This window comes from Excalfactoria chinensis, chromosome 6 (assembly GCF_039878825.1).
Source record: "Excalfactoria chinensis isolate bCotChi1 chromosome 6, bCotChi1.hap2, whole genome shotgun sequence".
NCBI lineage: Eukaryota > Metazoa > Chordata > Aves > Galliformes > Phasianidae > Excalfactoria > Excalfactoria chinensis.
This window is the reverse complement of record NC_092830.1, coordinates 23,806,456-23,831,660: the sequence shown is the minus strand read 5'-3', so window position 1 is coordinate 23,831,660 and position 25,205 is coordinate 23,806,456. Positions and strand designations below refer to the sequence as shown.

At 38.7% G+C, this 25,205-nt stretch overlaps 2 protein-coding genes and 1 long non-coding RNA gene across 3 annotated transcripts in view; 2 read left to right on the top strand and 1 right to left on the bottom strand.

The window, feature by feature from the left end:
* The window catches only part of IDE (insulin degrading enzyme), a 56,703-nt gene extending 56,436 nt beyond the window's left edge, over positions 1-267 (bottom strand). The window contains exon 1 of the mRNA XM_072341010.1: positions 1-267. The gene's annotated coding sequence lies outside the window, so the exon portion shown is untranslated.
* Positions 128-6,696, top strand: LOC140254498 (uncharacterized). The gene is made up of 3 exons (XR_011904236.1): positions 128-263; positions 4,443-4,523; positions 6,166-6,696. It is a non-coding gene; the product is annotated as an uncharacterized lncRNA (long non-coding RNA).
* Positions 6,697-7,560: 864 nt separating this feature from the next.
* KIF11 (kinesin family member 11) lies at positions 7,561-22,924 on the top strand. The gene is made up of 22 exons (XM_072341013.1): positions 7,561-7,841; positions 9,919-10,051; positions 10,194-10,291; positions 10,375-10,453; positions 10,810-10,995; positions 11,082-11,206; positions 12,762-12,852; positions 13,133-13,375; positions 13,468-13,563; positions 14,270-14,358; positions 14,809-14,896; positions 15,659-15,847; positions 16,933-17,140; positions 17,339-17,511; positions 17,808-17,930; positions 18,972-19,130; positions 19,475-19,614; positions 19,708-19,987; positions 20,876-21,098; positions 21,380-21,534; positions 21,858-21,974; positions 22,368-22,924. The coding sequence occupies exons 1-22, from the start codon at positions 7,570-7,572 to the stop codon at positions 22,491-22,493; spliced, it is 3,393 nt and encodes a 1,130-aa protein (XP_072197114.1). The 5' UTR covers positions 7,561-7,569; the 3' UTR covers positions 22,494-22,924.
* Positions 22,925-25,205: the final 2,281 nt, after the last annotated feature.

The following is a 25,205-nucleotide window of genomic DNA, read 5'->3' as shown; positions in this document are numbered from 1 at the left end:
CTGGGGGCGCGTCGGGCTGCCTCTGCTGCCGGCGGGGCGGGGGCTGCGGCTGGGGAGGGGGCGGGGGGCCTCCGGGAGGAGGCGGAGGCGGTGGAGGGGGTGGGTGGCTGGGCGGGGAGCCGGGGTGATACTCGTCGCGGCGGGTAGGCCCCCGAGCCGCGCCCGGCGGAGGAGGACGGCGCGAAGGGCAGCGGGAGCGCTCCGCGCTTGAGGGACCGCGCGGGGCCCGGCCGTTTCCTTGCTGGCGAAAGCCGAGACAAAAGGTAATTGGATGCCTCTTAATTTGAGTTCGGTGCCGCCCTGAGTGGCTGAGATTTCAGTTCTCGTCGCGGAGCTGGTATCTAAACCCTCGCTGCCCGCGGGGAGAGGAATTAAGCTTTGGGAGCAATCCTGTAGGAGCCACTTGGTCTCCGCTCGCTGCCCATGAGCTGTGTGGCGCCGGCCCTCACTGTGGGCTGCTTCGGGAGCTGTGAGTGCTGGGCCGGCTGCTGCTGTAACTGCGGGTTTCCGGATTTCTGGGAAAATATTTTGTTCTCTTGTCGGCATACTTGTCTGTGGGAATGCCGTGGTTGTGGCTGGCTACTTTAATTCATTTTTAGGAAGAGCAACTGAAAAAAAATCACAACACCTGTTTGTGTTCCTGGTAACTTGCTTTCTTCAGCTGTAGCTTGTTTCCACTGTCCTATTTCACGAAACTTAAAAATACTGAAAATATCTCAATATACTACGTTTAGTGCCCAGTTTCAGTCCACGTACTTGCCTTCCTTACAGGTGGTAGGTCACGGCTGGAAGCATTTCACAGGACCCTGCAGTCCTTCAGAACCAATGACTCAGCTCAGGATATTCCTGTATCCAGAAATGGAAGTGAAGATGTATCTAATGCAGCTTTAAGCCTGTCGTCTTTGGTCAAATTAGTTGTTCAGAATGACAGTATGGTACTCCATATGGTCAACAAAATCTGTCAGGGAGTTTTGGTAGACGTTCTGCTGCTGGTTCCCATTGAAGCCTGGGCTGCTATAGAGACGTTTCTATCTGTACCTGAGCTTCCTAATTTAAAGTAGTCATGTCTGTATCAAGCACACCCACACTCTGGTCTCAGTTTAGATACAGAACTGTCTCACAAATTAACTAAACCTGGTTAGAGCAGAGCAGTAGTTTTCGCCGAAATTAACTGATTAGATTTAGAATTGTGTGGGAGCCTAGTTTTAGCACAACATGGTACATCATGGAAAAAGGAAGTGTCACGTTGTCCTCAGGAGATTCTAGTTCAAGGTAATCTGTTTTTTTCCATTTCCTAGTGTATGTAAGAGAGAAGATAAGGGTGGAGGGAAAAGAAAGGATCAGTGATGAGATCTTTAATCTTAATTCTGTCCTATCACCATTGCCAGTGCATCAGAAAGGGTTATGCTGCTGTGCTGAGCAGAAGGCTAACTGCCACATGATTGCCTCTTAGTCATAGGTCTGCTTTCTTCCTGAAGCAACCAGGGGATTAAAAGGTTGGGATTTGGAGTAGAAGAAATGCTTCTGCCTCTTTTGCTATTTTAAGTTGTAGATGGGTCATATCAGCTATCATGTGAAAGCTACAGAAGTCTACAAGCCTTTTTTTTTTTTTTTTTTCCTTTTTCAGGTCCTGGAAGAGTTTTCTGCTCTAATGTACCCTGCTTTTTTTTCAACTGTGTTAGTTGCTCTGGTAAATACCACCTTTCCCTATAGATCTCACCTAAGCTTTGTATATGTATGTCAGCAGTTTAAGGGCTGGTTCAGCCTGGTTCTATGACTAATGGGGTGGTGGGACCCATGGACCCACACCCCAGGAAAAGGGTAGTGAGATGGGCCTAAAAACAAAACGGTGGCAACGATCTGAGGAGGAAAGGTAATTTACTAAAAAATAAATAAATAAAAATTGGAATGCCAGATAATACAATATAATACAGTGTAATTGGAGTTGAAGCTAATAAATCAAATAAAACAAGAGAGAGAAAGAGAGTATTCAAAAACCAAAGGCCTTTCTCTAATACTGGAGGCAAGATGTCTAGCTGGGGCAAATAGGAAGACAAAAGAGGGACATCTCATGGTCTGCAAACAGTTATATCTCTCCCACTGAATGGAAAACGGAAACAGAACAACACATCCTCTGGGGTACATACTATGTTGTTGTTGTTCTCTTCTGAAAACCGGGTACCTGGAACTCTCCACGGACTTGGAGTGTTAGCTCTTTAACTCCCAGTGCACTACAGGATTTTATGATGTGGAATACCAATAACAAAAAATCACGAAACCATGAAATGTGCTACATCAGCAGAACTGTGGAATTCTGGGAATAGTTGCATCTAGAGCAAGGGCTTCTCCTTGTGTAGCTGGGATGATGAAAGATCACATCTTCATGCATCATACACAATAAAGTTTACACCTAATATACTTTGCACCTGTTTTACTGACTCTACTTCCTGTAAGCTTGTTTAGAGGCCGTGCTGTTACACTGATATTTATTTGGAACATATATTATAATAATTAACTACTCTGTTTCAGTTTATATACCAGCCAAAAACCACCCTCCTTCAATTATGTTGGATGTATTTTGCATGTTTTTAAAGTATTTTTTAATATGACACCATTACCAAAAGTAAAGAACTTTCTCAGTGTAGCCCAGCTATTTATTTATTTTTCCCCTATAGGATTTTAATTGCTTGAAGGCAGCTGGTGCTGATTTCCTTATCTGCTCTAGAGGAAAGAATGTGTTTTCAAAATGATCAAAAGGACTTAAGATTTGGAGTCACTGTGGGAATTATTCAAAAATTGTCATGAAGGAGCCTGATAGTGTAGCAGATCCCTCTTCAGGATATGTGACATGGCTGTACTGTGCAGGAAAAGCAATCCTGAAGGTAGTCAGGTTCAAAACTGTTTAGAATAAAACAGGTGTTTTCTATTCCTGCTGAAAACTGAGGCAACAAGTATCAAACTCCAATTACAATCTTGTTATGTTTCTAATAGAAGCATATTTTTCCACCTACCTAAAATTCTGGATTCAAGTAAAATTGCAGTTGGGTTTCTGTAGGTTGCTCCAAAAGTCATGTCTGCTATTTATTTCCATGGAAACTACAACAGCTGTAAAGAACGTGGTGACACTGATAGTGCATATTCTCCACTACAAAACACTATTTTTTCAACATAGTCACCATCTGTAGTTACGCATTTTTGCCAGTGATGAACAAGAGCCTGCATGCTATGCTCATAAAAATTTGCACCAGTGGGGATGACCACTGCTACCAGTGCTAAAGTGCACCACCACCCATCTCGTTGTTTGGTCTTCATAAATGTTCAGCAGTTGCTGATGAACATCAGTGGGTGCCATTGTTTCCACATAGAGAAAATCAGTGACACACCTATGTTTTGTGCACACTTCTATATTGGACACTGTTGTGTCATAATGCCCCTCTGCTGCCATCTGTCACACAGCTACAACATGTAAGGAATATTGGTGGGATGGTTCAGCCTCTGCTGCCATACCACCAACATCCACTTCTGACATTGTGGGCCAACAGAATGAGAGGCACTACTTTTGGAGCAGCCCCCATTAAATGCCTCTGAAGAAATCTGGCCTCAGGCTGAAAAAAGTCCCATAGGTTATGGTTATTTCCACTCTAAAATAAATAGGGATGGTTTCATAACAAGGGGTAGAAGTATAAAGCATTATTGATCGCCACTGGAAAATGTTTAGCCATAACACCTGTGCATTTAACTGTAAATTCCTGAACTGAACCTTTATACATCAGATAAGTCATGTATTAACATGATATATTGAACTGCAGTTATGTTACAAAACAGAATCACTTATCAGGTACATTCCCTTAGAAAACTGAGATTAGGGATAGGAAATATCCCCCATGTCTTTATATGAAAATAATTCTTTCCTCTCTGATGGCTTGTTAACAGAAGCATTTAATGCCTGTAATTGTACAGGTACTGTTTAACTGGTATAATTTCATCTGTTAGAAAGACCTGTTTTCATATGTTTAGACACTATGAAGGATTGTCTGTGGTAGGGTCAGACATTTTTATGCCAGTACAATTCCATTTTTCCTATTATAACTTTCCCAACCCCCAAACTTTATAGCTAAGGAGAATAATTATAGTTGCAGAAACAGCTGTCAGAAGCTTAATGTTCTACATGACTTCTCTTCACCAGATTCAGCAATACAGGTATGTGCAAGCATCTTTCTTAGTATATGATATATTTATTTGTATTTTCAGGGCAGCTTTCCTATTTAAAATAATATTCACTGACGCCTTGACACATTTCTTTTTTTCAGCTTGTTTGGTTTCTGGGGTTTTCCTAATAAGTTTTGGTGTAAGTCTAATTTTTTTTTCCCTTTTATTTTTTGTATTTGTATGTAAGCCCAATCTGCCGGATGCTCCACAACTTCTTGTCTTATTTGTTTCAGACACAGAAAGGAAAAAATGATGTCCTTTACTCTTTGTGTAACACACACCTAAATGCAGTCACTGAGATGCCACAGTCTCAGGTAATGGAAAGATACCATAAAATTCCTGCCAAACAATGCTTCTCTGTTTACTACACTAAGTTAAAAAATGGTAAATGAGTTAATATTATAAATATGAAATTCAGAAGGTAATGAGAAGTCAAAGAGACATTTCCTTTTGACTTCGGTAGGTCCTATCAAATCTATGCTTGCAGTTTTCCCATCTGTTTTCTTTTTTTCATGTAAAAATGTCATCTAGCTGCGTGTCTTGATTGAGAATAAGCAAGTGTAAGGATGAAGCTTTGCTCTGAAGTAACTATATAAATGCATGTGGTCCTGTAAGTGTGGTGTTGATTTTTTTGTTGTTTTGATTCTAACAAGTTTAGAAGACATCAGACAGAGAGTAATCTGGCACATACACAGGAAGAAGAGACCCTTCCTTCTGTGTATTTTCCCTGATTATTTGAAATCAATTCTCATTTTACTGATGTTGCACATGCATTGAATCCTTACATTTTTACAGTGAGGAATTCAGTTTATCACATCTTATCTTCCATTTTTACCAGTGAAACAGCTCTTCTATTACTGCGAATGAAGGAAACTGCTGTCCTCAGCAGCACAGTGTGTAAATTTCTATTGTTCAACTTTCTATATGTGGAAAACAAAGAGTTTAGAATCTTGCTGGCCACCACGGCTGGTTGTTCAAAAGCCAGAGATTCTGTTATATAAATCTGAGTTACAAGTCATCTCTTCTTTAATGTCATACAATTAATCAGCACATTTTAATTCTGTGTTACTGGTAATATTGAACAGGATGTGACCAAAATTCTCTCTTTTTACTAAACATTGTAGGAATTAAACTTGCTGCTAATACTACAGTGGTGATTGCATGTGGAGACCCTTCTCTAGCCCATTTCAGCTTATATAATGTGTATCATGTTGGTAGTCAAAAGAGGTTCTATTAAGCCCTGAAGAAGTCTCGGCCAAGCTTATAATTATATCTCTCCATTATTATGCCTTTCTTAATTCTTAGCTAATCGTGTTTTAGTGTCAACAGTTCTATTTGCCAAGCCTCCATACCTATAATTATCCAGGTCATCTGATGTGATTTATTGAGTTTTGAAACATTCATTTTCTGTGAATATCACTATAAAACGTGGACCTGTTTTCCAAGTTTTAAATCAATAAATAGCAATCTCTGCTGCAGTCATTCATGTGTGTATTACAATGTGGATTACTTTTCTGTCATGCTTTTTGTCTTTTCCTAAAAAGAAAAAAATAAAGCACTTCTCACAGTACAATGTAAACATGCACTCCTAAAGGTCATTCTCCTAACCACTGTTTAGATTATTATAAATATTCTTTCTTTCTTTCTTTCTCATGTTTGCTTTCATTGCTTGTGAAACACCAGCTCCCTGTGACCCAGTTTGTGTTTATTGTGTGTTAATATCTTTAGGCTCAACCTAGTCTCAGGAAGTGATTGGCCATTGTGCCATACATAGACTCTGTAAGGCAGAGCTACAGCTGTCAAACCGCAATTTTGAAGCTGACTTGAATCCCCAAGTTTCTGCTTTCCACTTAGCACAGATTTAGCTCCTAATACTTAGATTGATTCCTGTTGTTTAAATGCAGGTTTGTATGATCTCTTGTATGTTAATGACAGACATGTTTGTATTTTGAGCAGAATCCTGACTGATGCAGATCGTATGTTCATACCAGAAAAGAACAGCGAGGCAGAAATGAGATGAAAAGACGTCTTGTCTGTCAGTGCTGCCTTCTTATCTATGATCTGTATGTGGGAATAGAGAGCAAAAAACTAAAGTTACAGTATGCTTGCATAACCTGCATTCAACTTCTCCAGTCTAGCAGAAACTCCAATACAACTGTAAGTATGATTTAGTTTTACTCCTGGCACACATATAATACACACACACACACACACACACACAAACAAAAACCCTAAGAATGGTTGTGGTCTCAATTTGTAATTGCTGTTGCTTTTGTATTGTACTAATTTTCCTTCTTAGTTAAATCTTATCTGAAACAAAAATGTATTATTGTGATTTTGGTGTTTCATTAGAGGCTCATAGAGTTACTAATGCTTTATCAACCCACCAAACTCATTGTGGTTGCAAAGTTGAGCTTCAACACTGGTAGAAATTATAGATTCTGTAGTTTTCAGTGCTTTTAAATTAAAAGATCTTTTGTTACAAGCATTTTCTTGGACTCATTGCCTTATTTTCTGGGTTAGAGCCTGAATGATCTGAATGGGTTGAAAGGCAGCAGTTCATCTGGTGGTTACAGACTTTTAAATGTTTGTCCTTGCAAAGTAATCTTATTTTCATGTAGTATACATATCCTATGTAATATTTGCTATTATATTTGCTATTTTTCATATGTATTACGTGGAACAAAGAGCAGACAGCGGCTGAGAGAGGCTGCTAATGAACAGTGCTCTTAAGCACTGATTTCCTGGCTGTTGTCCTGCCTCATCCTCAGCCCATGTTTAACATCAGACACATTCATGAATGCTCATGTTCTATGAATCAATACCTGCATACAGCAGGCCAAGAACGGACGCCTTGTGTCCTTCCCTGTTACGCCTGTGATGAAACTGCTGAGCTCTGACATTGATCTCACTGCAGAGAAGTGAAGGAGCACTGCGTGGTGCTGCTGCCTGGCGCTGTCACAGAAAGGGCTGCAGGCTGGGATTCATTCTGTTAGCTGCGAGAGCTCACGGAGGAGGTGTAAGTTTCAAAGTGTCCATTTAAAAATAGGGGGTGGGGAAGGGACTTGTGGAATTATAGGCAGGTAATACTAGTTAGGGTAATTGGAAAGGCCCTAAAACAGCAACTGAAAGCACTGTATTGGGTGACACCATGAACATGTGCACGCTCTGAAGGGCGGCTCTCTGGCGCCCCCTCGCGGGTCAGTTTCAGGTGTGGGGGGGGGGGGGAAACTGCGCGGCTGTCACGTGACGCCCAGCCGGCACTACTGTTCCCGGCATGCACAGCGCTCACGGCAGGACGGGCCTCTTCCGCTTCCGCCTTGATTCCGCGTCAGCAGCCGAAATTTGAAAGTAAGTCCCATGGTGCCTCGCGGGCGGCCGCTGATTGGTCGGGCGGCAGCGGCGCGCGGTTCGAAGTTGTCGGCGGAGCGCGCTGGCGGGCGTTGTGCCGGGTCCGAGCCTCAGCTCCAGCCTCAGCCGCGCCCAGGCAGCGCGGTCGGTTCTTCCACTGTCGCCCTCGGCCCGCTCGCGTCCGGGTGCGCCATGGCCTCCCTCAGCTTCCAGAGCGGCGGCGGCTCGAGGAAGGAGAAGGAGGAGAAGGGCAAGAACATCCAGGTGGTGGTCCGTTGCAGGTAGGCGCGGCGAGCCTCAGGACCGGGACGGGGGGGAGCTGCGCGGGGGGCGGCGTGCTGCTGCTGGCGGGGGGCGCTCCGGGCCGCGTGGTGCGGGATGGGCCGGCTGTGCTGAGCATTAACTGTCCAGCGTGAGGCTGCGGGGGGCGGGTGAGGGGAGCTGAAGGAGAAATCACGTAGGAAGGGATACCGTGTTCCAAATTGCTTTCGCCACGTTTCTTCGTGCCATCGGTACAGACGCTGGCTTACCCGTTGTTATTGCTGCCTCGCGCTGGGAGGTTCTCCTGTAACAAACGCACGCTGAAAATAACAATGAAAAGCAATGTTCTCCTTTATCCTCGCAATGCGATTAAGAATGTGCTGGGATGGCTGTTGGGGGACTGCTGTAAGTGTAGGTGAAAGGCAAGGACGTTGCAAAAGATGAGTGATTTTGAAGCAGTTGTATAGGAAACACTGTTGAGCAATTGGTTTCTTTTCCATCTGGCCAGCATTGCATCGTTCTGCTGCAGCCTTGCTGTGTATTGGTGCCTATTCAATTAAGTTTGTGTTCTGCACAACAGCAGCATCAGGATTAGATGTGGAGCAGTACTTTGCTTTTGTCGTGACCGATACTTTGGAATAAACAGCAAATGCTCCTTTCGGTTCCCTTCTGCTGCACTTGAGTTCCATTCACTTTGCAGATCCGTAGATGCAATTGTCTCAGTGGCCCCTTACTTTGCTTCTGAAGCCTGATGACTCTGAGCTTACCAAGAGCCTCAAGCCACACATTCACTGTGTTTCAATAAAAGCATGGATTTGGATCTTTTGAATGTGTTTACTACTGTGTGTTTAAAGGCTCCTTCCAATTTAAACTATTCTATGATTCTGTTGTATATTAATATCCTTTCTGTAACTTAAGGTGATGAACCTGTCACCGAATGCCGTCACAGCGTGCTGAGTTTCTGCTTGCCTAGTGGCACTTGCTCTAGTTGAACTGAATTGCCCCTTAGGCCACAACCTTGTGGTTATGCCATAAGGCCATATATATGTGACTCTCTTTGCTGTCTTGTGCTGAAGCACAATTATTATTAAAAAAAACAAACCAGCAACAAACAGCTAACCACTTAAATGCATGAAAAGCTGTAGATGCTTGATTTGTCCTGTAGCAAATGGAAGGAGAACAAGATCTGGAAAGCAAGTTGTGTCAGTTTTCCTTAAACAAAAATAAGGGTTTTGTTTTAACCCAGTTAATGTTTGTCTTGCTCAATTATCATTTTGTGGATTCTTAAATCATAAATCATAGAATGGCCTGGGCTGAAAAAAAAACCAACCTCAAAGATCATCCAGTTTCAACCCCATTGTTATGTGCAGGGTCACCAGCCATCAGACCAGGCTGCCCAGAGCCACATCCAGCCTACCTTGAATGCCTCCAGGGATGGGGTACCCACAATCTCCTTGGGCAACCTGTTCCAGTGCGTCACCAACCTCTGTGTGAAAAAATTCCTCCTAATATCTAACCTAAACCTCCTCTGTCCCAGTTTAAAACCATTCCCCCTTGTCACTATCCACCCTAGTTGTATGGGAGATTGGTAATCACAGCCTGAACCTCTGATTAATCAGCTGAGGCAAGTATGGGGTCAGCTGTGGGAGCACAGGTGAGAGTGATGTAGCTGTGCTCCCGGAAGGGGTGGAGCTCAACTCCATCTCCTCTGAGACCTCATTGAAGGGCTGACTCCCACTGAGGCAGCATCTCTTGGAGATTGCTCACCAGTGAGGACTGCCCCAGCTTCTTCAGCCAAGGCACCACCACTGGTGAGTTTTCCTTTACTTATTCCTTCTGTACATTTGCTACCATCTGTATATTAACAACCAATACATTAGTAAACAGTCGTATCCCCTCCTGTTCACATGCCCCCTTTATATATTGGAACAATGAGGTTTCCCCAGAGCCGCCTTTTCCAAGCTAATCAAGCCCAGTTCCCTCACTCTTTCTTCATGGGAGAGGTGCTCCAGACCTCTGATCATCTTAGTGACCCTTCTCTGGACCATTTCATGCTCTTATTAGCAATTATATTGATTTAGTATTTTTTTGTTTTAGGCCTTTTAATGCTTCAGAACGTAAAGCAAACTCCTATGCTGTTGTTGACTGTGATCAAGCACGAAAAGAAGTTAGCGTCCGCACTGGAGGAGTCACAGACAAGATGCTAAAAAAGACTTACACGTTTGATATGGTAACTGCCTGTCAAGCTGGAGACTTGTAGTTCTAACCCAGCAAATTTCCCTTAATAGAGTCTGATGTCTGTATTGTACAGAGTGCTCTGTGCAATATGTTACTGTACTGGTAAATAGGACGTGTTGTTTTTGCTCTGACAGGTTTTTGGAGCTCAGGCAAAGCAGATTGATGTATACCGGAGTGTTGTTTGTCCCATTTTGGATGAAGTTATTATGGGCTATAACTGTACAGTGTTTGCGTAAGTATCCCAGTAACTATTATGAGAGATTTTTATTTGAATCTTTGTTTCTTGTTTACATACTGATTTTTAATTCGTAACAGCTATGGCCAAACTGGTACTGGTAAGACTTTCACGATGGAAGGGGAACGATCACCCAACAAGGAGTACACTTGGGAAGAGGTACGTTTTTACTCATGAGGTTTCTCTTGTTGCTCTACTGTGTAATACAAAGGTAGATATTGTAGAAAAATAATGATAACCTAAAGTTAATTGACTTTCAAACTCTGAAGCTAACTTTTGGTAAGCACTAGTGAATTAACAAGTGTTCTCATTACTTATGACAACCAGAACTTTACATCATTAATGCATACGTACAAATATTAGCAATAGTTGTACGGAAAATAATCTTTATTCAATATATTTGTGTGTATCCAGTAGACCAATAGACAATAGTTGGAATTTGTTGCTACTTCACTCCCTCCCCATCTCTATTTTTGTACATCTATACATATATTTTTTTTCATCTTAATCTGTAGGATCCATTAGCAGGTATAATACCTCGTACCTTGCATCAAATATTTGAAAAACTCACGGAGAATGGCACTGAATTTTCAGTGAAAGTCTCTCTTTTGGAAATATATAACGAGGAGCTTTTTGATCTTCTGAATCCTGCTCCTGATGCTGGAGAAAGGCTGCAGATGTTTGATGACCCCCGAAACAAGGTGAGTGCACTCTTTCAAAATTTGTTCTATGAAGGCTTCTGGAACTGTTTGGAGAGCCGGAATGAACATGTCTGCTTTTTTGACAGAGAGGTGTAATTATTAAAGGCTTAGAGGAGGTAACTGTACACAACAAAAATGAAGTCTATCAGATCCTGGAAAGGGGTGCAGCAAAGAGAACAACTGCAGCTACATACTTGAACGCATATTCCAGGTACAAATCTTGCATATTTCAGAAACTTCTTTTTGATAATATTCTACGAAACTGGATTTTACTGAAGGAGTGAAAATTGTTGAAGCCAGAGTAAACCTTGCCTGACCTTGAGATTGTATATTATAGTTTGTTGCCACGTGTGGATTACGAAACCATAGCAAGAAACTTTCTTGCTTGCTTTTTGTGGGTTAATGTATTCTAGTACATGTATGAAGAGCTGTCATAAATTGTGGTAGTCTCATCTTAAAAAGCTGTTGCTGTCAGAGGAAGACATGATTATACTAGCTCTTGCTTCAAGACTACATGCTATTTTAAATATACAATTAAAGTGATAGTCATGAAATTCTACCTACCCAGCTGCAATGCGAGGGGTAGAATGTTCTTAGGCTGACGTGTAGAATATTGAAATTTATTAATAACTCAAAATTAAGCGGTTAGCCTTTTTGAATATTTCTGTGGAAACAAGAGACTGACATATGAACTATGTATCACTGAAGTATGCTGTATGGTTTAGCAAGGGATAAGTAATCTAGAGTAAATATTATGTTTAGTATATATACCTGTGTTAAAGAGTTGAATTGTCTTTGTTCTAGCTATTATGATAGCTAGATATTATTAGTTTATTGTCGGTGCTCTTTTCCTGGTTCTTTTCACTAGAAAAAATCTAGGCTTAAGTGTCTGAAGTGTCCCTTCCTCTTCTCACCAGCAATAGGAAGTGGTACATTAGGATTTGTTTTTGAAACTGAACTTGCAAAGTAATGTTCATACTGTTTTTTATAGCATAATGCTAGCTTCTGAATGTGTACAAGATGTACTGTGGAAGTCAGGAATAAGGGATTTTTGTATGGCAATGCAGGCTGTGTCATATGATTGCAGCTCATAGTCAGAATCTGGTAGGTATGTTGGTTAAAAATCTCAGTGTTTATTACTGACTTCATTCTTGAGCTGCAGGTTGCATGTCTGTCATTGTGAGCAAGTAGGTTTCAAACTGCCATAACTTCTATGGTTTACTATATGTCTCAGCTTCCTATTGTGGAAGATTGCTAAAGAAATAATCTCAAGCTAACATTTTTTTAAACAATGTTTTGACTGAAAATTAAGTTGTATTTCTACATCTTTAATATTGGGTTCAGATTGTTGCTGACTTTCAGTCTGAATAAGGTACTAAATTTCTTAATCTCATGTTCTGTAAACTTGTTCCTATTGTATTGGCTACAAAAACTGCAAGCCAGTTTTCTTGAAGCCTCTGTGAGTAGAGGACATAGAAATACGAACATCAAGTATTTCTGTTGGCTTCACTTGAAATAACATAGAAGTGCCAATGAAGCAACTGGTCGAAGTTTGATTGGTATTCAAGCCTGCTAGTTTATAATTTCCTCATGTGTATAAAGATAAAAATAGACAATTTTTATTGTATTGGAAATGTGTAAGTTGCAATTAATGGGGTGTGTTTATTCCTTATAAAGAGCACCGATAACTAACTTGAAGTAATATCTTGTAGAAAGCAGATAATTTGGCTTAAAGAACATTTGTCTGAAATTGAATTCTTTTATAGCCGTTCCCACTCTGTATTTTCAATTACCATCCATATGAAAGAAACCACAGTAGATGGAGAAGAACTTGTTAAAATTGGGAAGCTAAACTTGGTGAGTATTTGAATTAAATTTCACTTTTGACAGTACTAAGGTAATGAACTAAACTATGTAACCTCATTCTCTTGGGAATTAAACACTTGTAAGGGCAAAAAAAGTCATCATTTTTCTGAGCAATATGAGCTGTTTGTCTCTCCTAAAAATATCTGTCTTGTTTGTCACTCCTACAATCTCCTGAACAAATACATGTGTTAGTTCACGCGTGTTGTGTTCTGCAACAGAGCAAGAATTCTTTGTGGTGATTTGAGATAGAAACATATCTTTCCTCTTTCAGGTTGATCTTGCAGGCAGTGAGAACATTGGTCGATCTGGGGCAGTTGATAAAAGAGCTCGTGAAGCTGGAAATATCAACCAGTCTCTCCTGACTTTGGGAAGAGTTATTTCTGCTCTGGTAGAAAGAGCCCCACATATTCCATACCGGGAATCTAAACTCACAAGAATCCTTCAAGATTCTCTTGGAGGACGAACGAAAACATCAATAATTGCAACAGTTTCTCCTGCATCTATAAATCTTGAGGTAAATTTTAATCTGAATATCTATTCCTAAAATGTTTCTTTTTCCAAGATTTTCTCCTTAGCTTGACCTAATGTTGTATCTGTTTATCACAGGAAACACTGAGTACGCTAGAATATGCCCACAGGGCAAAGAACATAATGAACAAGCCTGAAGTTAACCAGAAGCTGACCAAAAAAGCTCTTATTAAGGTAAGCTAGACATGTCTACTTGAGTGCTGTAAAGACAGAATACATTTGATTTTGCTAATTCCTGCACAGCTGAAACTATGGTATGAAACTGGGGAAATTGACTACCAGGAGGGCAATTCTGAGGTGATTATAATCACTGAGGTGATGATGCTTGACTAAACTACTCTGCTGGTACACTATTAAACACTGTGCAAATGCTGAAGCTATTGCTAAAACCAAAGTTAGAGAGAGTGTAATTGTTATTAGCTGTGACTGTGAATAGATAAACCTGCTCACCAGATGGTGAAAATCTACTAAGTAACAGTAGATTACTTTTTTTTTTTTTTACTGGATTTCTCTATTAGCAGCTTCACTGCCTAGAAAATGCTTAAATTAAGCAAACTTGTCAGTAAATATGAATGAAAAGGCACAATGAAGAGCATGAATGCAATTAAAGAAGCTTCAATTCCCAATATAAACTATTAAATGGAATAAAGAATTATTTGAATGGGAAGATTCAATGCTCTACTTAAGTGCAACTGAATGAATATAAGCTATGCTACACTGAACTTATTTGGAAACAGAAATGAAACTCTAGATTCTGGAACATCCTTCTGTGCTTGTATGAAACTTCCATGTAATTCCATATTGTGAGACATCTGTTGAGGAAAACTTTGAAAATGAAGTATAAATATTCAAGTTGAAATGTGGTTATTTCTTGATGCAGGAGTATACTGAAGAGATTGAGCGTCTGAAACGAGACCTTGCTGCTACACGTGAGAAAAATGGAGTCTATATTTCCCTTGAAAATTTTGAGTATGTCTTCAGGATTGCTATAAAATGTCTAACAGCATATATTTGTTCTCAGCCTTATACGTTTCCAGATCTGTTTTCATAAGGTTAAGTTAGGAAGATTTGCCTGACCAGTCACTTTCTTCTTTAGAAATTAGTTATTACACAAATAGGAACCTATGAAATATGGTTGCGCAAAGACCTTTAATTGTGGAACTTGCCACAAGCATCATGAGCATGCATCTTTTTTTTAATATCTTATTTGCTCTGTCAGCTTATATATGTTTGCTCACACAGTAAATTTCAAAGTCTTCTCACAAAGCAAAATAAGCTGTCTTTTAATCCTGCCTGTGTTAACTGAAAATTCTAGTGCTGAAGTCAATGATACTTCTTGAAAAGACTAAACATGAGGCCAATAGCTGATTTGGAAATCGGCTCTTTTACTGTTACTGTTCTTATTAATCTTTTCTTTAGAGCCCTTAATGGAAAGCTGACTGTTCAGGAAGAGCAAATTGCAGAGTATATTGACAAAATCAGCATCATGGAGGAAGAGATGAAAAGAGTAAGTGCCATTTCTCAAGTGCAGCTTAAATCCCCCAAATAAAGAGAAGATGTCTTAAGGGAAGGAAGAGAAACGTTTGAACAAATAATAGTCTGAAAATTTTTTATCTTAAGTGTCCTTTGTAAATACTTGATGGAAGCTTTCTAATCCTAGAAGCTGAGAATTTCAAATACCATATATGAAATTGCAAAATACAATATTGATTTCTAAAATTATTTCAATGTTTAAAGCTTAACCTTTAATTTTCCTTGCTGAATTTTCGGCAAAGATCTTCTTGTAAAGCAGTGTAATCTGAGTTGCCAGTTACCTGCCTAGAAGCAAAGAACGAAGAGAAAGGGGGATGGTGATGAATTCCCACTAACAAATTAAGAATATGCAGAAAATTGGAGCTTTCTCCTTTAAATAAATTGAATATGTAACTAATGTGTACAAACAGGCTTCCCTTTTGATCAGTTTTACTCATTCTATCGGCTTATATTTGTTTAGTGGGATTCCTTCATTGTGATATAACAGCTGCTTGGTCTTGTGACTTGAATAAGGAAGTGAAGGATTTTCACTATGGAAACAGTTTTGATTTGCTATGTTTGCAGTAAATAAAGACTCTTCAAGACTTCTGAGCCTTACAGCTGAAACTGGTGAAACTTGCTTATGTAGATGACAAACTGCTTTCTAGTATTATGGCATAATGAGGGATATATGAGGAGTTGCTGTTGAGCTTGCAAAGAGTAATGTTACTGTACTGATGTTTGTCTTACACTGTAGGTAACTGAGCTGTTCACAGTTAATAAAAATGAACTTGAGCAGTGCAAAACAGATCTGGAAATCAAGGAGAAGGAACTGGAAGAAACTCAGAAAGATCTGCAAGAAACCAAAGTTCATCTGGCTGAAGAAGAATATATGGTTTCGGTCTTAGAAAATGCTGAACAAAAACTTCATGGCGCAGCTAGCAAGGTTATCAATCTCCTAGCATATAATTACAAGAATAACTTCATCTGTTTAAGGGTTCTGCAGTCTGTTCAAAGATGTCTTTGTCACTAAAGGACAAAATTAATGAATTTAAGGTTTAAAAATTATGATTGACCCTCTGTCAATTGTTATAGTGAGTAGTTACCTAGAGACTGCAAGGCTTCCCCTGTGAAAGTGTATCTAACAGCAAACTCAGTCTGGAACTAGCTTTTCATGAGGATTTCGGTGCTTTGCAGTATCTATTGTTATGAGTTGTTTTGCAAAAAAAATAGTTTACCTAATTAGATGCTTAAGCCTGACCCTAAAGCACAGAGCAAGGCATGCATAAGGAGAGTAGAGAAATTGCAATAAGCAAGGAATGTGTGCAATAATACTCACTTAGTAACTGAAACTATTGCCGTGTCTATATTTTAGAGGGTATTTAGGGACTTTTTTTGATGTGATTATGACTGGTCTTAATTTTCGAAACAGACTTGATAGAGACAGAGTCCTGTTGTTTAAAGTGCAAAGTGATTTATCCCATGTCTTTAGTCAACACAAAAAATTCTTTCTATTCAGGTTCTTGCAAAACTGAGCACCCTCTCTCAACCTTACATGTGGGCTGTGGAATGTTTGTGTGAGATAAATGGGTAGAGAAATCATTTACACTAACTACAAAACCAAATTTCTGCTATACTTTCAAATTCTAAATTAATTATCACAGAGGTAATACTGGAAATCACTTGCTTTCAGTACAGTTAAAAATATATTTACTGTCAAATCTTTCAGAAAATTTGAAGCGACTGGGAATTTCTTGGTTACTGTCCAATGTTCATTGTATTTTAATTCCTTAAATACTGAAGATGTCCTATTTTAATACTTGACAGTTGGGGCAAATGATCTCCAGTAGGTAAATTTTCCATGTTCTGAGACTGTAGATGGCATAATGCAAGATTAAGAACAGCTGTAATTTGATGTTAAAGGAAATATCTGCTTCAATTTCAACTTAGAACTAGGGTTCTTCCTAACATAAAGTTATGCTTGGCTTCTGATTTAAATACCTACTGAAATAACCTTAAAAAAAATTGTAGTTGCTTAATACAGTTGAAGAAACCACAAAAGATGTATCTGGTCTCCTTGCAAAACTGGACCGTAAGAAGGCTGTTGATCAGCACAATGCTGCTGTCCAAAATACATTTGCACGACAAATGACTGATTTGTTCAACAGAATACGAAATTCAATTAATGAGAACAGTGTGAAGCAGCAACAAATGTTGACATCTTACACAGATTTTATAGGTAAGTGTAATAACTGTATGTGAGGTTTCTGCTGATACATTGCAATAGTACTCTCAAAGATCAGCATTTTAAAATGGACCCATTTTAGTAAATAGTTTAAGCTTTATATTAAGCAGTGTAATGATTATATAATGATGTGTCTGGAATGATCAGCTAAGAGTAGTAAGTTTTGTTAACACTTAATGATTTATTTTGTAGGTGACATCTTGTCTGCCAGTTCTTCAGCATCTAATATTCTTACATCAGTTGTATCAGCATCTTTTGCCTCTCTTAAGGAGTTGGTGTCTACTGAAGTTTCCTGCATGTCTGAAAAAGTATTACAACATGAGAATCTGTCACTTGATCATAAAGCTGAAGTCCTGAGATTAATTGTTAGTAAATTTATATACTCTTTCATTATTTGAAATCTATTAAATCATCCTCAATTAAAAGAGGTGCTACAAACATTATCTTTTTTTTCCTGATGCTCTGTTTCAACACCCGTCCATCATTATGTCCCTCTTCCCTTTTCATCCCATCACAAGCTGTAATGTGCTGTACAGCAAAAGCTAACTGCAGAGCACATAGACCTTACTTATTCAGATAAATATGGATAGCTTCTTACAAAAGTACTAAGGAGAATTCCATATTTTGTTTTACTTTTTTTTAATCCTATTGCCCTTTCTAGGAGGAGCATGCGTCAGGATTAGGAAGTGCATTAAATAGCTTGACACCTGCGGTAGAATTTGTTCTGGGCCTAAACTGTCAGTTTCAGACTAACATGAAAAAATATTCAGCTATGGCTGATAAGGTAATATACAGATTTTCTTTTGTGCTTTTCTCTTATGTAACTTGTGTGTACCTCCTTTTCTGCGGTGCTAGAGTTTTCATGCCTGATTTGTCTGTATCTCCTTTATTCTGTTACTGGCATTGTTACACTTTCTAACTTATCCTTTCAGACTTCCATTTTTGTGTGTGTTTTCCCTTGCTACCTATGTCGGCACAGCTGCTCACCTAAATGCAATAGAAGAATGGTAAAACGTAGATGCTTAAAGCTATGTATAATAGACATTTGATGGTATTCTTAGTATAGTTTCTACTGTATTGTAGATGTCTGGAACAGCTGACTTAAATGATTTCTATGACTTCAAATTTCTCCTGCTATTATACCAAACTTCATTTCCTAGTTATCTTCATTATGGGGAATCTGGTAGTGCACAATAATGGTGCAAGATCATCCAGTCCAACCACCCATTTATCAACAGTTTCTTACTAAACCACGTCTCTCAGGACAACATTTAAACGTTTCATGAACACCTCCAGGGATGATGACTCCACCACCCCCTTGGGCAGTTATGTTTTAACTCTTTGTTGAAATGCAATTCCACTCTTTCATTCTCTCCACTGTGTTGAAAACAAACCTCGGTTCCAGGTGGAGGACTAAGTTTCCCTCTTCTGTCAATTGCATCTCATCTGAAATAAATTCACTTCATCTAGAGGCTGTCTTCTGGTTTTCAAGCTTTAACAGCAACTAGTACATGGCTTGCAAGCTTGTTGCTTCTTACTCTATTCTTACTCTATTCTTAGTCAAGTGTGTCCATCTTCCTATTTTGTCTACTTTGCTGGATTTTTTTTTGGGAAAGCTCATATGCAAAGTGCCATTTTGTAACTTCAGAATGTTCTACACGTTATTTGGCACCATTATCCACTATACTTTATTTGCCTTTAACAATTCTTGTCAAGTAAAGGTTTTTTCTCCCCTCTCTTCCCCATTATGCTACAGATACGTATCTGGTTCTTACTATAAACATTTAACTTAGAATAAACTTTTTTTTTTTTTTTTTTCCCAAAGATGGAAGGTCATAAAAAAGAAATGGATACCTTCTTTGAAGATCTTTCTCTTGCTCTGAAAAATTTACAGGAAGAAACAGCTAATGTTCTTGCTCAGCTTCAGAATGATTGTGAAAATTTAAGAGAAGAAGTGGAAACAACAAGACTAGCACATACAAAGGTACACTTAGAGTAAAGAGAAATCTTAGTGTCACATGTATTTTGATTTAAACTCTGTAGCAGTAAGCCACAGTGCGTGTTTCAGAAGCAGTGGTGGGACGGTGGCTTGGTGATTTTAAGTCTTTTCAACTTTTGTTGTGTGACATTAGGTATGGACATGTCCAGTTTATATGCCTTCATGTAAGTCTCCAAAAGCAAAGTGTCTGTCTCATCTAAAGAAAAAAAGGAACTTCAGCTTTTGGAATAATAAAGCTGTAATATGTTATATTTTTGTTATAAGATAAGTGAATGCCTTTCTTAGTGTTAGTGAAGGATACCAGTAAGGTGTATGACTTTCCTTAACAGAGTGCAGCTGAGTTAATGTCCTCGCTACAAAGACAGCTTGACCTGTTTGCTCAAGAGACTCAGAAGAACTTAGCTGATGTACTGGCAAAAAATGGAAGCTTGAAGACCACCATCGCTGCTGTACAAGAAAACGTTCACCTGTAAGGAACTGAATACTTCTGGTATAAACTGGTGCAACGTGTTAAAATCCACCTTTCAAAAATCTCTGAATTGTTATACATCTGTTGTTGCAGGAAAACTACAGACCTCGTCAGCAGTACAGCTTCTAACCACAGCAGATTTCTTGCAACTATGGATGATTTTTCTAAGGATCTCAGGATTGTAAATCGTGAAAACAAGATGATGCTGGAAGATTCCACTGACCGCTGTCAGCAACTTCTCATCGGTCTCAGAAATGTGTCTCAGGATGCTGATAAATGTGCTGAACTTACAATTGCTCAGATAGCTGACTTTACCAATCAGCAGCTATTGTCCTTTGGGGATGAGAAACAACAACTTATGTGTTTTCAAAAGGTACCTGTAGCTATTGTAGTCTAATGCAATATTTGGAGACAAACCTACAGTAGAATTTGTAGGGGAAAATTCTTAATTATAATCAGTACAAAATGGAGTCTTAATCTCAGCAGACTCATGCTAATAAATGCACTTTAATAAAACAAAAAGGCTGAACTTGACTAAGGGTTTAAACTAGCAGTGCAAATAATTGTAAAGAATAATGTGCATATTGATTAATCCCATCTGGCTAACTTCCATCTCTACTTTAATCTTTTTACCTCTTCTACCTTGCAGCTCTAATTCTAAAACTTAACTGCAGGTAGTGTCATGGGAAGATTTAGACAGAGATCAAATATAGACTGTAATGAAACAGACAAATCCAATTTGTTTTGCTAACTTGAAAACAGTTACAGTGCTTAAGTGCTTGTAGTCTCGAGAAAGGTGCTCTTTTAACTATTATGCCTACTGAAAACTTCAGGCACTGCCTTTCAATGGGAAGAACAAAATGTGTGTTTTGGTTTTTTTCCTCTGTATCCTCTAGAAATGCATCCTGGGAGGATTTTATCTCTTTCCCTTAAAAATCCAAATTTTGTGCAGGGTTATGAGTAGAAATGTAAGAATTCTGTTCTGAATCAGTTGGCATCAGTTTTATTTTAAAGAGTAGCTTACTGAAATGACCATACTTTCTAAGAAACTGACTCTTCTGAAGATAGTTCTCGAAATGAGAATGTAAAATTGGCTCTGAAACTTCTCAATTTGAGGTCTCACGATTGTTTCGTTTTAGATCATGTCACTAACCATACACCCACATCTTAGGAAAGAGGCCATAACCTTAACTTTCCTGTTAACTTGATGTTTTTGTGCTTTGTGTTGTTTTGGTTTTTTTCCTGTTGTTGTTTGTTCTAGAAAAACAGAGAAAACTGTGATAAAGCAATAGCTGAAATTGCCAACCATATCGATACTCAAAAAAGTGCTGAGGAGAAGGTACTCAGTGGCCTTCTTGATCAAATGAAAGTTGATCAGTGTGTACTTCTGGAACAGAAGCTGGCACTTAATGAAGAAGCACAGCATGGACTGGCTCAGGTTAATGGTTTCCTGAAAGAAGATCTTAAAGTGGATATTCCAACAGGTATTTCAAGTAGGGTAGGAGACAATCTTGTGGAAAGCAATGTGAGTTGCGGAGTTCATGTTCAGAGGTTGATAGGACATAATAATAATAACATAACATCGGGACATAACAATAACATAATACAGCTGGCCATCTTGCACTTTTTTTTATTAAGGTGAATGCAAAAATTGAAGAAAGTATGACTTCTGTATTGACTTAATGTAAAACTGATGATCTGTAATTAAACACAAAAAGCAATTGCTTTAGTAGTATCTTTCATTTGTGTACTATCTGCATTAAAGGGACAACTCCACAGAGAAAAGACTACTCTTATCCAGTCACACTGGTGAAAACAGAACCCAGGGAACTTCTACTGGAACAGCTGAGGCAAAAACAATTACAGATTGATGCTATGCTGAACAGTGTGATAGAAGAAGTGGAGGGGAATGCAGATGAGGTATGCATGTGGCTGACAAACATATCAGTGGAGATTTCACATCTGTAAAGTGTTTTGTATTGTTCCTTTAATCTCTGTGGAAGGTTGACTATAAACCCAGCACTGTTGCAGCATTCCTGTGTGGTACTTGGAGTTGCATACTGAGCTTTTGTGAAAAACACAATCTTGAAAAGTAAGGGAAGACCTTAATAGTTGTTTAGAGGCTCTCATTTCTATTTTACAAAAATATATAAAGCATGATGAGATCTGTACGAGACTCAGCGCTTCCATTTACATAGGAAATTCAAACATTCAGTGAACTTCTCTGAACGCTTCTGTTTTAGAACCTTCTGGCAGTGGAGGAAGGAATGCAAGAATCCAGTGAAAGTCTTGGTGATGACAAGTACTTAGTGGATGTAAACACAAGCTGTCATGCAAATGGGGGCATTCCCTTTTTCCAGGTAACTTTCACAGCTATTCTAAACAGTGAAAGAAAGTTATCATCCTATAATAGGCTTGTAGTATAAAATCATTTGATGATAGTCTTCAGTGTAGTCTTACAACTTCTTTTACTGCTGTAGAATACGCTTTGTTAAACTTCAGTCAAAATAAGACATTCTAACAACATATAAAAATATAATTATTTGCTAGACACATGCATTTGTTTTAATGGAAAAGATGAGATTTAATACAGCGCATTTTCTTAGAGACCTGATTAAATATAAGCTTTTTTGATTTTTTTTATTTTATTTTAATTTTATTGCTTGCTTTTGACCCTTCTCCTCCACTGATGTATTGTGGACCTGCATTATCTTAACATGCAAAACTTATCAGATGTTTTCTTTAAATTCCAGTACAAAAGGAGTCACAAAAAAGATAAAGAGAACAAATCTGCAACGATGTTGGAGAAAAACAAAACTGAAGACACGACAGAACAGCTACTTCCTAAATCTAAGCTACCCTTAAGATCAGCAAACTAAGATATGCATATATGTGTATATATTGCAGATTCTTATAGAATACTTTTGGTTATCTACTGAGCCATAAGTTCTCTTGGTTATTCTGCCTCTGTATATAGTGATATATTGATGCAATGTTGGATCCAAAACTTGACCCAATATGTCCTACCTTTGTTTTGTTTTTATATATGATGGCTTGCAAAGTATTAACAGTTTTATTCTTAATCAAAAAAAAACCTGCAGATTACGGTGCTGTATGTTAAGTGACTTTTTTTTTATCTTGTCAATTAATAGATTGCTTTCTGCTGCTTATTAGATTTGTAGTAGCAGAAAGGGATATGGAATAATGCTGGGTTTTTTGTTGTAAATACGTGGTCTGTTTCTGTACTTGTCTTACACTGATTCCTGTTGCTATGAAGTAGATAGTTGTCTTTGGGATACTTTCAAATAAATCAGTTGATACACAGAGTACAGATGTGTATGCATATGTGGTTTCGGTCTTAAATTAAACTTGATAATATAGTTAAAACATTAGTATATCTGCAAAATAGATGCTCTGGATACCATTTCGACAACTGCTAGTAGAAAAAGATCAATAATTTTGATTATGCCCTTGCGCTGTGATTGTCTTAGCTATAGCACCAGATAGACTGATCAGCTGTATTTCTGTACCATTTCTTACCTGTTATTTTTCTTCATGGGTGAAACTAATTACTTTTCTTTAGCAGCAGATAGCAGGAGACAAAAGGATTCCCTTCCAAATGAACAAGGCAGCTGTATGTCCACAAATGCATTATTGTTTTATTTGTATCATCTTAGTACTTAGCTTATGTACTAGATCTTTCTATTATGTGATGTTTGGAACCCTATATAAAGGGGTTTTGAAATCTTGTTTTTTCTGTGGGAATGTTTCCATCAGTGTGGTTGGTATATTGTGAAATTCTGACAGCAGAAACCTCATGGACGTAAGAGTTCTCCAAGGCCTTAGCATCTAGGTTCTTTGACACTGACAAGATTTTGTTAGTGTGATCTGTCCATTTCCTAACTGAAAGGCATTTCTGCAAGTCTTTCACCCTTAATTTTCCATATGGAGTTCACAAGATTGGTGTGAGCAAACAAACTGGAGCAGCCAATGCTAAAGAAGGATCTCATCCTTTAAAATGATGCCAGTATCTATGCTTATTTTACTTCTTGAAACTACCCTTGTCCATAGCTGTTTGATTTGCACTGGTACAGACACAGGTTGCTTTTCTCATATTGAGAGCCTTTAACAGTTGTATGAATCTTTGGGACTGCTTGCTTTCTCTTTTCAGAGAGATGTGTTTTCTTACATTTGCAATAATATTATGGCAGGCAATTGTTTCTTTTATTGGGGCTGGTGTGTAGTGGTCATGCCAGAAAGCTGAATGGGATGAAAAACTTGGATGCTCTCTGCTTCCTTGCCACCGTCTCTTCTTCCACTAGGTGGCTCTAACACTGAAGTGTTACTCTAAACCACCAACGCTGATTGCTAACCAGGATTTAGGAACAGGCATTCTGCCGAGGTTTAAGTCAAACATCTGTTACAAGAACAGGTTTGAAAACCTAATAATTTTATGCTTCTACTAGGATAACCCTATATTCAAACTGCGGTGGGTGCTTGTTTAAGGAGATGCACTTGAGTGAAATGGTTAGAACCATGGCTTGAGCTTCGCTGCAGGATCAATAGATGTTTGTAGTAATTAAATGCTCTCTGAGAACTCTGTTGCTTGGGCATTTGCTAAAGTAGAAAGCAAAACCTACTTGTTTAGCTGTAAGAAACACCTTCCTTAACTTTGCTTACACAGGGTTACTGGATATACAGGTTTAACCTGTAGAGAGGAAATTGATGTGATCTGGGGTAGCTTACAGAATGGTATCTATTTGGCTTGTTAGAAAGTATTGAAGCTGTTTCCACAGAACAAGTAGTAAGGTCATAACCTGACTGAGTTAGTTAGTTGCGCTGAGCTGGAGTTGGAGTTGTGGTGTGACTGGGACAGTAGCATACAGCCATGCTCTAATTAACCGGGTGATTTTCTGTCTGATTCTAGATTAGCAGCCAAGTGGGACAATTCTTGAATTAACAGCAAAAAAAGAAGGAAAAAAAAAAAAAAAAAAAGAGAGAGGAAAAAAAAAAAACATAAATAAGTACAATGAATGGTAAAATGAACAGGGAAAAAAGAAGAGCTTAAGCACATGTACTGTGGGAGAGTGTGAAGAGTGATAAAAAGACAACAGGAAACAATAATCAGAGCCACCAGCTTTCTTTTCAATTGAAAGGGAGCAATGAAGAGACAGTGCAGGAAAGGAAGCTTTTTGCTTCCAAGCTGACTGTTGTTGCTGGCTGCTTATATCTCAGGTATCAGAAGCAGTTGTGTGGGACTAGAGAGGAGTGAGAAGGTACGTAGTTGTTTGGTTCTACCTTTCTTTGTTCTGTTAGACATCAGTCCCCCATGTAATCATATGTTAAATGAGCAGAGGAAACAAGAGAGCCTATAGCTCTTCAGAGTGATATAAGAAAATTTGAATATAGAAGGAGATGGATTAAAAAAAAAGGTTAAAATTCCTTTTCCATCAAAAAGCATTTAAAGGACAAAAAGTGAATTCTAATCTTCTAGAACATTAAAAACGGGGGAAATTAAATATATAGTTGCTAAATATATACTTTTAAGTGACTGTTTATAACCATTTGACTACTATTTTTTCTCTCCTTGT